Raw genomic sequence first — 15368 nt, 5'->3', positions numbered from 1 at the left:
CATTGGAAATGTAATTGAGGAAAAGATGTAATTAAAAAAAAAAGTCTTAGGATAAACTAAAAAAAAAAAATAGTTTGGCTAAAATGTAAAAAAAAAAAAAAGAAAATACATTGATTTATAAACTTTTCTCTTATTGTAGGATGAACTGAAAGCATATGCTTAGAGATGGCTGGTTCTTCCATTTCCTAGGTTCTTATCAAATTCAGAAGGATAAGATAAAATACAATATAAACTACATGAGGGCAAAGAACAGCCAAGCAAATTAAAAAAAAAAAAAAAAGAAAGAAAGAAAGTTGAGAAATTCTTAGGTCCCAATAAGCAGCAATTTTCTCAGTGGGCACCCCAAGGTCAGTATACACTATTTATAAAATCTCAAGGTAAAAAGTCTTGTTTGTTTGTTTGCTTGCTTGCTTGTTTATATTGAGTAGAAATGTCTCTGGCTGCAACTTATGATTTAATAGTAAATCTAAAGGTTGTGAAAACAGAACAGGGGAGCTGACAAACAGAACAGGACTTCAGAGCCAGAAGTTATCCTACCTTGGAATGTAGCTAAGACCCTCAAGAAGGATGAGGATGAAGGAGGGCTGAGAAGAGAGAAGGGAAGAATGGAACAAATGAAGAAAAAAAAGAATGAAGGCATGCACATTGTCACAATATTTGAAGCAATACTTACAGCTTAGAGGTAATAAATCTGTATATTTGGTTTGCTCCCTAAGTAAAACTCTTCATTGGTAAAGGATGAAAAGACACAAAGCATGAGTGAGAATCAAGAATCAACATTCTTGTGAGATGAAGTGTTATGTGACCCATGAGCAGAAATTGTTGAGATAGAACATCACCTAAAATTCTTAGTTGTAACCCTAACAACCAGTACATGGCATCTCTTGTTTTCTAAAATTCCAAAAGTAGCAAAGTCCTTACCATGGATATTATGAAATTCTACAAATAGCATATTTTCCCCTTTGGCTTCTAGTAACTCTTGGAAAAGTAAGATAGCCTGTAATTATAGATTCTACTTTTTATACCATTGTTAGAAAATGGTTTCTCTAAATATTCTTTCCAAAAGAAGCATTTCCATTTTATGTTTTTACATATTCCTTGAAACAGACACAAGGGATTCTTCCAGCAAAGCAAAGTTAAATTTACTCCCTTGAGAGATGGTGTTGATGAGTATGCCCTAAAGCTAAGTTGAATAATTAGGTGAATTACAGGAATTATCTTTTGAAGCATCTATTATTGAAGAAATGTAGAATGCAAACAATACTGAAGAAATAACACTGTGTGCTTTTATTTCACAGGGTTAATATTTATTAATACAAAAACTTGCAAATGTAATATAATCTAATTTCATATTAACATGTAACAAAGCACAAAATAGCAAGAGGAAATATCCACTGGGACATGAAGTGTGCCACATAATTATTTTCTTTGATAATAAAACCATACTGGATAATTTAGGCAAGATATACTTAATAGATATGTATATTGTAAGGACTAGAGAAAATATTTTTACAACTCACAAAATTAGTACTCAAAAATATTTTTCTTATTATCTAATTTCTATTAGAAAATAAGTTTACATTTTTTCTATTATAATCCTCTGATTTTTTTCTCAGACAATTTGGGGTCTGTTTTATTGCTGTGAGGCACTAGACGTTTTAATTTACATTTGTTTGGTATGGATGCTGAATTTGAATTGTATTATTTTACTCATAAAATTCCATTTACACTTATTTACACTAAAAGCTGCTAACTCTGTTTGACCACAGATTCAACTTAATTTACTGCTACAATGAAGTGGATATTGCTCCTTTTCTTTATAAGGACAAGAGAAGATACTTTTTGAAATTCTGCCCATCTTTAAAAATTACTAAAATATAAAGATCTGCAAAAGGGCTGAAGGCATACTGAACATTTAACAAGTTTATTGAAAATAGATAGAGGAGTAGGTTTAACATGTGCTTAGTAACCTACCACTGTATATTCATTGATCTATTCTTATCTCCTTGTACAAAGCTCAAGTCAATTGGATCAAGGACCTCAATATAAAAACAAATATGCTGGATCCAATAGAAGAAAAAGTGTGAAATAGCCTCAAACAGATTGGCACAGGGGGAAATTTCCTGAACAGAACACCAAGGGCTCATGCTCTAAGATTAACAATTGACAAGTAGGACCTCATAGAATTGGAAAGCTTCTATAAGGCAAAGGACACTGTCAATAGGACAAAACAGGAACCCACAGACTGAGAAAAGATCTTTACCAAAACTACATCTGATAGAGGGCTAATATCCAAAAAACAAGAACTCAAGAAGTTAGACTCCAGAGAACCAAGTCACCCTTTTTAAAAATGAGGTACAGAGCTAAAAAGAGAATTCTCAACTGAGGAATCCTGAATGTCTGAGAAGCACTTAAAGAAATGCTCAACATACTTAGTCATAAGAGAAATGCAAATCAAAACGACCCTTAGATTCCATCTCACACCAATCAGAATGGCTAAAATCAAAAACACAAGTGACAACAGCAGATGCTGATCTGATGAGAATATGGAGAAAGAGGAACACTCCTCCATTGCTGGTGGGGCTGCAAACTGGTACAACCACTTTGGAAATCAATCTGGCAGTTCCTCAGAAAATTGGAAATAGTTCTCCCTGAAGACTTAGCTATACTTGGCATCCAAAAGATGCTCCAACATATAACAAGTACACATGCTCCACTATGTTCATAGCAGCCTTATTTATAATAGCCAGAAGCTATAAATAACCCAGATGTTCCTCACCAGAATAATAGATACAGAAAATGTGGTATATTTACACAATGGAATATTACTCTGGAATTAAAAACAATGATTTCATGACATTCTCAGCCAAATGGATGGAACTAAAAAATATCCTGAGTAAGGTAACCCAGACACAAAATAAAACACATGGTAAGAACTCATTGAAAAAGTGGATATTAACCCAAAAGTCCAGAATATCCAAGATACAACCCACTAACCATATGGAGCTTAAGAAGAAGAAAGACCAAAATGCGGATTCTTCAATTCTTCATAAAAGGGGGAACAAAACAATCACAAAGGATAGAGGAAGGAAGGGACCTGAGAGAGAGAGAGAGGAAGGGGAGAGAAGAAAGTAGGCAGGGTAAAGTATTGTAAGGGACAGGAGAGAAGTACAGAGAGTCAAGAAATGGAATAGAAATATGTAGCAGTGGGGGATGGGGAACTCGGGGTAGCCACTAGAAAGTCCTAGACTCCAGGGAAGCAAGAGGCTCCCAGGACCCAATGGAGATGACTTTAGCTGAAATATATAACAAAAGGGAGATAGAACCTGTAGATATCACCTCCAATGGATAGGCATAGCCCCCAGTTGAGGGATGGGACTACCCACACATCTCAAAACTGTTAACCCAGAAATATTTCTGTCCAAGGGAAAAACAGGAACAAAATGGAATAGAGACTGAAGGAAAGGGCATGTACCTTCTGCAGACACCAAACCCTGACACTATAGCTGAAGCCAAGAAACCCTTGCTGACAGGAGCCTGATATGGCTGTTCCCTGAGAGGTTCTACCAGTACCTGACTAAGACATGCAGATACTGAAAGCCAACCATTGTACTGAGCCTGGGAACCACAATTGAAGAGCTATGGGAAGGACTGAAGGAGCTGAAGGGGATTGCAACCCCATAGGAAGAACAATATTAACTAACTAGACCACCCAGAGCTCCAAAAGACTAACCCACCAACCAAAGATTATACATGGAGGTATCTATGTTTCCAGATACATATGTAGCAGAGGATGGTCTTATCTGACATCAGTGGAAGGGGAGGACCTTGGTCCTGTGGAATCTTGATGCCCCAGAGAAGGAGGATGCTACCTGTGAGGTGGCAGTGGATGAGTGGGAGGAGGAGCACCCTCATAAAGGCAAAGAGGAAGGGGCAGAGGGAAGATGGGATAGGGGGTTTTTAAAGGGATAACTTGAAAGAGTGATATCATTTGAAATGTAAAGGAATAAAATGATTAATAAAAAGAAAGAAAAAAAGGCAACAGAAGACCTAGCTATTCATTGTGAAGCCTCCCATATAGAATGTGAGGTCAGCATGGTTTTATGTGGATGCGGGTATGTGTGTATGCCTGTATGCATAAACATTCAGGAGTATTGTCTCCTTAGGGAATGTCTGTGAGGATCCTCCCTTTCCCAAGATAACATTGTTTCTACCAAGTCACTTGGATTCTCTTGAGTACTCATGTTTTAAAACAAAACAGTTCCAGGGAGTGCTCTGACCCTGAGACTCAGGGGATATCACCATTTTCTCTCTGGTGACTCTCTAAGAGGGGGATCACTCAGGAGCACACAGGCCACAGAAACAGCAAAGCAGCTTGGACAGGGAGGTGGGGCTGTTCTGCAACCCTCTGTGCACTGGTCTTGCCAGGGGAGAGCTTGCCTCTAGGGAGTACCAACACAGTCTTACAGACTCACAGGAAGAACAAACTCCAGCCAGAGACAGCAAGAACATCTAACACCAGAGATTATCAGATATCAAAAGGCAAACTCAAGAATCTTACCAACAGAAACCAAGACTATTTGGCATCACCATAACCCAGTACTCCCACCACAGCAAGCTCTGGATAACCCAGCACACTGGAAAAGCAAGATGTGGATTTAAAATCACATATGATGCTGATAGAGGCTTTTAAGAAGGACATGAATAACTCTCTTAAAGAAATACAGGACAACACAGGTAAACAGGTAGAAGCACTTAAATAGGAAACACAAAAATCCCTTAAATAGTTACAGGAAAACACAACCAAACAAGTGAAGGAATTGAACAAAGCCATCCAGGATCTAAAAATAGAAGTAGAAACAATAATGAAATTACGAAGGGAGACAACTCTGAAGATAGAAAACCTAGGAAAGAAATCAGGATTCATAGATGCAAGTGTCACCAACAGAATACAAGAGATAGAAGAGAAAATCTCAGGTGGAGAAGATTCCATAGAAAACATTGACACAACAATCAAAGAAAATGTAAAATTCAAAACGACCCTTACCCAAAACATGCAGGAAATTCAGGACACAATGAGAAGACCAAATCTAAAGAAAATAGGTATAGACTAGAAGGAAGATTTCCAACTTAAAGAGCCAGCAAATATCTTCAACAAAATATAGAATAAAACTTCCCTAACCTAAAGAAAGAGATGCCCATGAACATACGAGAAGCCAACAGAACTCCGAATAGTTTAGACCAGAAAAGAAATTCCTCCCGACACATAATAATCTGAACATCAAATGTACTAAATAAAGATAGAATATAAAAAGCAGTAAGGGAAAAAGGTCAAGTAACATATAAAGGTAGACCTATCAGAATTACACCAAACTTCTCACCAGAGACTATGAAAGCCAGAAGATCCTGGACAAATGTTATACAGACCCTAAGAGAACACAAATGCCAGCCCAGGCTACTACACCCAGCAAAACTCTCAATTAATATAGATGGAGAAACCAAAGTATTCCATGACAAAACCAAATTCATACAATATCTTTCCATGAAATCAGTCCTTCAAAGAATAATAAAGGGAAAATTCCAACACAAGGAGGAAAATGTCACCCTAGAAAAAGCAAGGAAGTAATCCTTCAACAAAACTAAAGGAAGATAGCTACAAGAACAGAATCTCAACTCTAACAACAAAAATAACAGGAAGTAATAATTACTTTTCCTTAATATCTCTTAATATAAATGGACTCAATTCCCCAATAAAAAGACATAATCTAACAGACTAGCTACATAAAGACCCAACATTTTGCTGCATACAGGAAGCACACCTCCGGGACAAAGACAGACACTACCTCAGAATAAAAGGTTGGAAAATAATTTTCCAAGCAAGCAGTCTGATAAAACAAGCTGGGGTAGCTATTCTAATATTGAATAAAATCGATTTTCAACCTAAAGTTATCAAAAAAAAGACAAGGAGGGACACTTCATATTCATCAAAGGTAAAATCTACCAAGATGAACTCTCAATTCTAAACATCTATACTCCAAATGAAAGGGCATTCACATTATTTAAAGAAACTTTACTAATGCTCAAAGCACATATTGCACCTCACACAATAATAGTGGGAAACTTCAACACCCCACTCTCATCATTGGACAGATCCTGGAAACAGAAACTAAACAAAGACACAGTGAAACTAACAGAAGTTATGAAACAAATGGATTTAACAAATAACTATAGAACATTTTATCCTAAAACAAAAGAATATGCCTTCTTCTCAGCACCTCATGGTACATTCTCCAAAACTGACCATATAATCAGTCACAAAACAGGCCTCAACAGATGCAAGAAGATTGCAATAGTACCATGCATCCTACCAGATCACCACAGATTAAGACTGATCTTCAATAAGAACATAAATAATAGCAAGCCAACATTCACATGAAAGCTGAACAACAATCTACTCAATGATAACTTAGTCAAGGAAGAAATAAAGAAATTAAAGACTTTTTAGAGTATAATGAAAGTGAAGCCACAACATACCCAAACTTATGGGACACAATGAAAGCAGTACTAAGAGAAAAACTCATAGCTCTGAGTACCTCCAAAAGGAAACTGGAGAGAGCATATATTAGCAGCTTGACAGCACACCTGTAAGTTCAAGCACAAAAAGAAACATATTCACCCAAGAGGAATAGACAGCAGGAAATTATCAAACTCAGGGCTAAAATCAATCGCATGGAAACAAAAAGAACAATACAAAGAATCAACCAAACCAGGAGCTGTTTCTTTGAGAAATCAACAAAATAGATAAGCCCTTAGCCATACTAACTACAGGGCACAGGGACAGTATCCTAATTAACAAAATCAGAAATGAAACAACAGAATCTGTGTAAATGCAAAAAATCATGATATCCTTCTACAAAAGACACAACAAAATTGGGAAATATGGATGAAATGGACAATTTTCTAGACAAATACCAGGTACCAAAGTTAAATCAGGATCAGATAAATGATCTAAACTGTCCCATTCCCCTAAAGAAATAGAAACAGTCATTAATAGTCTCCCGATGAAAGTGAACACTTTGCCCTTTCTTAGAACACCCATGGAAGGAGTTAAAGAGAAAAAGTTTGGAGCTGAGACGAAAGGATGGACCATCTAGAGACTGCCATATCCGGGGATCCATCCCATAATCAGCCTCCAAATGCTGACACCATTGCATACACTAGCAAAATTTTGCTGAAAGGACCCTGATATAGCTGTCTCTTGTGAGACTATGCAGGGGCCTAGCAAACACAGAAGTGGATGCTCACAGTCAGCTATTGGATGGATCACAGGTCCCCCAATGGAGGAGCTAGAGAAAGTACCCAAGGAGCTAAATGGATCTGCAACCCTATAGGTGGAACAATAATATGAACTAACCAGTACCCCCTGGAGCTCGTGTCTCTAGCTGCATATGTATCAGAAGATGGCCTAGTCTGCTATCAGTGGAAAGAGAGGCCCATTGGTCGTGCAAACTTTATATGCCTCAGTACAGGGGAACGCCAGGGCCAAGAAGTATGAGTGGGTGGGTAAGGGAGTGGGGTGGGGAGGGTATGGGGGACTTTTGGGATAGCATTGGAAATGTAAATGAAGAAAATACCTAATAAAAAAAAGAAAAAAAAATAGTCTCCCGACCCAAAAAAAGCCCAGAACCAGATGGGTTTAGTACAGAGTTCTATCATACCTTCAAAGAAGACCTAATGCCAATACTTCTCAAACTATTCCATAAAATAGAAACAGAAGGTACTCTACCCAATTTGTTCTATGAAGCCACAATTACTCTGATACCTAAAACACACAAAGACCCAACAAAGAGAGAGAACTTCAGACCAATTTCCCTTATGAATATAGGTGCAAAAACACTCAATAAAGTTCTCGAAAACTGAATCCAAGAACACATCAAAATGATCATCCCTCATGATCAAGTAGTTTTATCCCAGGATGCAGGGATGGTTCAACATATGGAAATCCACCAACATAATCCAATATATAAACAAACTCAAAGAAAAAAAAATGGTCATCTCTTTAGATGCTAAGAAAGCATTTGACAAAATCCAATACCCCTTCATGATAAAACTCTTGGAAAGATCAGGAATTCAAGGCCTATACCTAAACACAATAAAAGCAATATACAGCACACCAGTAGAGAAACTTGAGAAAATCCCTCTAAAATCAGGGACTAGACAAGGCTGCCCACTCTCATGTGGGCATATTTCATGATATGACAGTATACATGAGTGACCCAAAAAAATTCCATCCACGAACTCCTAAACCTGATAAATAACTTCAGTGAAGTAGCTGGATATAAAATCAACTCAAACAAACCAGTGGCCTTTCTTTACACAAAAGATAAACAGGCTGAGAATGAAATTAGGGAAACAACACCCTTCACAATAGTCACAAATAATATAAAATACCTTGGTGTGACTCTAACTAAGGAAGTGAAAGTTCTGTATGATAAGAACTTCAAGTCTCTGAAGAAAGAATTCAAAGAAGATCTCAGAAGATGGAAAGATATCCCATGATCATGGATTGGCAAGATTAATATAGTAAAAATGTCTATCTTGCCAAAAGCAATCTATAGATTCAATTTAATCCCTATCAAAGTTCCAATTCAATTCTTCAGAGTTAGAAAGGGCAATTTGCAAATTCATCTGGAATAACAAAAAACCTAGGATAGCAAAAACTCTTTTCATAAAAGAACTTCTGGTAGAAACACCATCCCTGACCTCAAGATGTACTATAGAGCAATTGTGATAAAAAAAAATAAAAAACAAACAAACAAACAAACAAACCCTGCGTGGTACTGGTACAAATGACAGACAGGTAGATCAATGGAATAGAATTGAAGACCCAAAAAGGAACCCACACACCTATGGTCACTTGATCTTTGACAAAGGAGCTAAAACCGGTGTACCGGAGGTCGGCGCCATCTTTTGGGCGTGCGGCTGCCTACACCTAAGAATTTCATAAAATCATTGTTCTTAATAGCTGTGTAGTACTCCATTTTGTAAATATACTACATTTTCTTTATCTATTCCTCTGCTGAGGGACATCTGGGTTCTTTCCAGCTTCTGGCTATTACAAATAAGGCTACTATGAACAAAGTGGAGCATATGTCTTTATTACAAGTTGGAACATCTTGTGGGTATATGTATAGGAGTGGTATTGCTAGATCCTCTGGGGAGAGCTACGTGTCCTCCTGGGATTTGTCAGTCTGTCGGCCCCTTTGATATGTAACACCCGCTCGGGAGGGGTTGGTGCCAGATTCGGGCTGGCGCCTGCACAATGATGTTGTTTAAGGCGCCAGTGCACCGGAGGTCGACGCCATCTTTTGGGCATGCTTAGGCACTTAGACAAATAGATGGATCTAGAGGATATTACCTGAGTAAGGTAACCCATCACAAAAGAACACAAATGATATGTACTCACTGATAAGTGAATATTAGCCCAGAAGCTCGGAATACCCAAGTTACAATTTTCAAAACACAGGAAACTCAAGAAGTAAGACCAAAGTATGGATACTTTGATCATTCTTAGAATGGGGAACAAAATACCCATGGAAGGAGTTAGAGAGACAAACTGTGGAGCAGAGACAGAAGGAATGACTGTCCATAGACTGTCCCACCTGGAGATCCATCACATTACAACCACCAAACCCAGACACTATTGTGCATGCCAAGAAGAGCTTGCTGACAGGAACCTGATATAGCTCTCCCCTGAGAGGTTCTGCCAGTACCTGACAAATACAGAAGTAGATGCTCACAGCCATCCATTGGACAGAGCACAGGGTCTCCAAAGAAGGAGCTAGAGAAAGTACCCAAGGAGTTGAAAGGGTTTGCAGCCCCACAGGAGGAACAACAATGTGAACCAACAAGTAACCCCAGAGCTCCCTGGAACTAAACCACCAATCAAAGAAAACACATGGTGGTACTCATGGCTCTAGGTGCATATGTAACAGAGGATGGCCTAGTTGGTCATCAATGGAAGGAGAGGCCCTTGGTCCTGTGAAGGTTCTATGCCCCAGTATAGAAGAATGCCAGAGCCAGGATTTGGAAGTGGGTGGACTGATGAAATGGGGGAGGGAGGAGGGAGGAGGGAATAGTGGTTTTCAGAGGGAAAACTAGGAAAGGGGCTAACATTTGAAATGGTAAATAAAGAAAATATCTACTGAAAAAACCCTGAATTCTTATTTGCATATGTAAATTATCTGTGTTGTATGGAGGGGGAGAGACAGATGTAGAGAGGGATGTAAAGGAGAGAGAGAGAGAGAGAGAGAGACAGAGACAGAGACAGAGACAGAGACAGAGACAGAGACAGAGACAGAGAGACAGAGAGAGAGAGAAAGAGAACTAGGTAATGATACTTTGTGTAATAGAAACAACAAATGCTCTACAATATTTTTAGAGAGTCAGAGACTGGGAGACCTACTTATGTCTTAAAGAAATTAAAAGAACACTAGAAACAAAACAGAGTATTTTTTAAAGTGATTTAGTTCATTAATTACATGTGTCTAACCCACCCTGTGTGTCAGGGTTAAATCTTTTTAACATATATCTACATTCTGTGTATAGTTTGATGTTCTTTCACATTCTCTCTTTCTCTCTCTCTCTCTCTCTCTCTCTCTCTCTCTCTCTCTCTCTCTCTCTGTCTCTGTCTCTCTCTGTCTCTCTGTCTCTCTCTCTCTCTCTCTCTTTGTGGTGTGTGTGTGTGTGTGTGTGTGTGTGTGTGTGTGTGTGTGTGTGTTTTGTCTTTACCTGATTGTGGAAGTGATAGATTAGAGTGATGCTAACTTCATAGAAGAAGTATAGAGTGCTACTTCTGTTTCTATTTGTGTAATTAAAGAAGGATTAGCTATAGATATTCACTTAATGTCTGGAAGAATCTGCAATGAATCATAAGGCACTGATACTAATTACTCTAATAATAATGTCTTCTTCACTAACTCTTCTTTTGATTACAATGAAGTGTCTATTTTTTTCTGGTTAGCTTTAGATTGAAATCTATTTTGTCAGAGATTAGGATATCAATGCTTGCTTGCTTACTGGTTGCATTTAAGTAGAGAACATTAGTCCAACTTTTACTCTAAGACATTACCTATATTTAACGCTAAGGTGTATTTCTTGTAGACCTCAGGCAATCAGATTTTGCTTTTTTGATCCATTCAATTAGTATCTGTGATTTAATTTGAGAATTGAGGCCATTGACATTTACCAGCTTTATTTCAGCATATTCAATGACATAAGTAAGTTTATTTTTAGCAATAGGACCTCACCATCAAGCTGTTGTGGGTAACCAATAGACTTGTCAATAGTCTATGATGTTGAGGGGGAAAATATGGAATCCCTTTGGAGAAGATTCAACAAGATATAACTCATTCCTGGCACTGGAGGTTTTATTTAGTAGCATAATGTGTCTACCTGGGGCATTGTCTCTCTCATTATTTGATATTCCATTCATATAAATTAAATATAAATTTAATTTGTATAAATTAAATTTCTTTCATATATATAATTTAGGAGGCTTCTACAGCAGTAGGTTTCCAAATGACATGCCACTTTCTTTCCCACTTAATCCTATTTTTATTTCCCATTTATTTCTTTATATTGCTCGAGACTGAGTTCCATAAGGATAATATCTGGGTGAAAAATTGGATGTCATTGTGAAGATTAAATCTGAAAGCAGATAATAGAGAATCTGTTTTATCACAACTTCTAGCTCTTTGATATAAATGTAATTCTCTTTACAGAGTCACTGAAAGCCTGTTTCACTTGCTTGTTCCTTAAGGTATAAATGAAGGGATTCAATAGAGGTGCAACAGAAGTAGTGAGGACTGAAACTCCTTTATTTATGGCCACTTCATCCTTAGCCGATGGCTTGATGTAGATGAAGATGCAGCTTCCGTAGGTGATGGAAACCACAATCATATGGGATGAGCAGGTGGAAAAGGCCTTTTTTCTTTGCTGTGCAGAAGGGAATCTCAGAATTGTTCTGATGATGTATGTATAGGATAGAATCACACAGATTAAGGTAATAATGAGTGCAAAGACAGCCACAAGTATAACCATCTGTTCTATTACCCATGTGTCTGAGCATGAGATCTTCAGAAGGGGACCTGCATCACAGCTGAAATGATCAATGGCATTGGAGTCACAGAAGTCAAGTTGGAGGCCCAAGATAAGAGGTGGAGTGATAATCATTAAGCCAGACACCCAACATATGATGACTAGTAAGGTACACACCCTGGGGTTCATGATGGTCATATAATGAAGGGGTTTACAGATGGCCACATAACGATCATAGGACATAGCTGCCAAGAGAAAGAATTCAGTTGCTCCAAAGAGAATAACAAAGAATATTTGACTTGCACAAGCATTATAGGTAATGGTATTGTCTCCACTTGATATACTGTATAGAAATCTAGGAATACAGACAGTGGTAAAGGAAACTTCTAGGAAAGAAAAATTTCTGAGGAAAAAGTACATGGGTGTTTTAAGATGGGGATCCACCAACGTGAGGATGATGATAATCAGGTTTCCTGTTACACTCAGCATGTAAGTAAGAAATAAGAAGATAAAAAGCAGAACTTGAAGTTGTGGGTCATCTGTTAGTCCCAGAAGGATGAAGGTTGTTATTGACGAATGGTTTCTCATTACTGACCTTTAAAATCAAGATTTTATAGTCACAGTTAGTAAAAGTCTAACAAAGGACTGTGGATACAGATACCAACAAGCCAGCCTATATTTATTTTCTAAGTTTATATCATAGTAAGTGTTGTCATTGCCTGAATTTCCAAATGAGCAGTGAAAATTTTCTTAAGGACTCACATTATTGTAAAAGAGCCATTTCTAAAGAATTATCTGTTACTCTTGAGGATGTCCAGATGTAGTTAATTCTTATGTAGATAGGACTTACAAATAATTCCACCCAACAGGCACACAGAACAATTATAGTAAGACAAATTCTGGATATTGGATACATATAGATATCTAACGTAAATTTGTTTCAACTGTTACTACCTCGATATTGATTTAAGTATAAGATTTTTCTCTCCTAGAAAAAAATAAGCGACAGAAATGAGATTTCTTTGAATTTGCAAGATAATTGGGGTACACCTATTTTATCTATTGTGAAAATGCTATGTTCAGTACACTTGTGGAAGGAATATATTCATGTGCTTTTGTTATATACTTATTTATATTAGTGGATTATGGTCATTTACTTCAAATACCTAAAAGCCACAGTGCATTTTATCATTTATTAGATATTTCTCGACTGTGCCATATTTTAGGATCATCTCTCTTTTTTTATTTTTGAAAATACAAGTGATCTGATGGAGAGGAAAGGAAAACATGAAAACATGGAGTTCCTTGGAAAGGGGAAGTAAGTGGGTAAAATAACAATATGGATCCCTGAAAAATCCACAAGGTATCATACTATTAACCATTTACCTAAAAACCCATAATGCATGTACTTCAGTTTATAAATATACAAACATAGTTTAAATAAACTTTTCTCATCTGAGCTAATGGTGCTCTGCAAGAGTCAAAGATCACATAACAAAAATTCTCAAACCAGACATGAGAAGCCTTCTTTTCAGTTGTTGACAAGGGCTGTCTACGGGACTTCAAAAGCATATAATTTATTGCTACTGCCTTGGGTACCCTTGTCCCCATAAATGGAAAGTAAGTATTCCATATTCCTCAAGATACCATAAACTTCAGAAACAAGCCCAGAAGCCCTGAGCAGGAACTGACCTAAATCCACCATCGTTGAAGACTAGCATTTAGGGTACCAGAAGGCAACATGCAAGCTTTCACAATTTTATTAATTGCATGAATGACTAAAACTTAAATTTTATTTTAAACTTTTAAAAGTATATTCAAATATTTCTCATAGGTAAAAGGCTCCTACTGCAATGTTAGGAAGATTTGAACTGATGTTAAATCCAAGGTAGTGTTTTTGAAAAAAATAAAAATATTAAACTTTTAATTTACTTTCCTACCTATGTTCTAAAACATGGTGCTCTCTGTCATACCAATATTTCCACCACCTTTATGATTACAATCAGAAAGTAATTAGTTAAATGTACTTTTCATAGAGTATTGATTCTATTCTTTATGCCAGTATTTGAATGATTACTTAACTGTCCATTTTTTTCACTATTCAATATTTACTTCAGTGATTAGTGTTTCTAGAAATAAAAGTTCTTTATATAGAGATAAGTAAACAAACCTAGTTTGAATGATGGAAAATAATGTCATCCTGTTCACATTGTTCCAAAAGTAATAGATTCTGAAAAGTTGTTATTCAGTTTTTTGTTATCTTATTTTACCTCACCACTATAAACTAATAATCCATCAAAAATATTGTTATAGTCTACATATTCAATTATCTATCACGTTTTAAGGTTAAATTTACAACCCTGCTATATTAGTGAATCACAGTCTTTGGCAGTGACTGGGAATCAGTTCTAGCATTCGCTATGAAATATCTGGTAAAAGATTAGCTTTTTAGGAAGGTTACTCTTTTTCTTTTTCTTTTTTTTTTCTTTTTCTTTTTTTTTTCTTTTGGTGTACCTTGTACGACTTAAGAAGTGTAATCATACTTAAATATGTTGCAATACAGGATAGCTCAGATAATTGGAATCAGAGAGTAGAAATATATTCTGACTAATCAGATTTCTGCCAACTCTTACATGTGTAGAGTCTAATTCTTTGTTATCTAGAATGGATAAATTAACAAAGAATAATAATTCTCAGAATTTGTGTTTGAGAAAGCAACCTATGAAATGGGAGTATTTTCAGAGCACATATTGAAAAGAATTTCCAATAGACAAAAATTAGCAATTCATTTTACCAATGGGCAAATAAAAACATGAATAGACATTTCTCCAAGGAGACATAAAAATGACCCAACACACATGTGAGAAGTTCATCATTAGTAATCATCAGAAAAATACAAGTCAAAACTATTGTGGGATGTTACTTCATACATACTAAGAGACTACTAAAAATACAAAAATACACTATACTGTGGATATGCTGAATTTAGAACGTCATACAATATTAATAGGAATCAACTTTAGAAAATATAAAAACTCCTCAAGCAGCAAAGCTAGGATACAATCTAGAAATACATTTTCTTGCCAAATATTCAAAAGAGTGAATTAGTTATCAAGTAAATGTCTGACTTCTGTGAACACTGTAGTGTAATTCATAAAAGACAAACTATAGAAATGACTCAAATACACCCCAACAGATAGTTTAAAATGTAACATATATATAAAGAACTCAAGAAGGTGAACTCCAGAAAATCAAATAACCCCATTAAA

The 15368-nt window shown here is 36.6% G+C and overlaps 1 protein-coding gene across 1 annotated transcript; it reads right to left on the bottom strand.

Moving 5' to 3' along the window:
* Positions 1-11748: 11748 nt before the first annotated feature.
* LOC110303060 (olfactory receptor 6C2) lies at positions 11749-12687 on the bottom strand. The gene has a single exon (XM_021173961.1). The coding sequence runs from the start codon at positions 12685-12687 to the stop codon at positions 11749-11751; it is 939 nt and encodes a 312-aa protein (XP_021029620.1).
* Between the last annotated feature and the right edge of the window lie 2681 nt (positions 12688-15368).

The sequence above is a fragment of the Mus caroli genome, chromosome 10 (genome assembly GCF_900094665.2).
Source record: "Mus caroli chromosome 10, CAROLI_EIJ_v1.1, whole genome shotgun sequence".
Lineage (NCBI taxonomy): Eukaryota > Metazoa > Chordata > Mammalia > Rodentia > Muridae > Mus > Mus caroli.
This window is presented reverse-complemented; position numbering and strand designations above follow the sequence as displayed.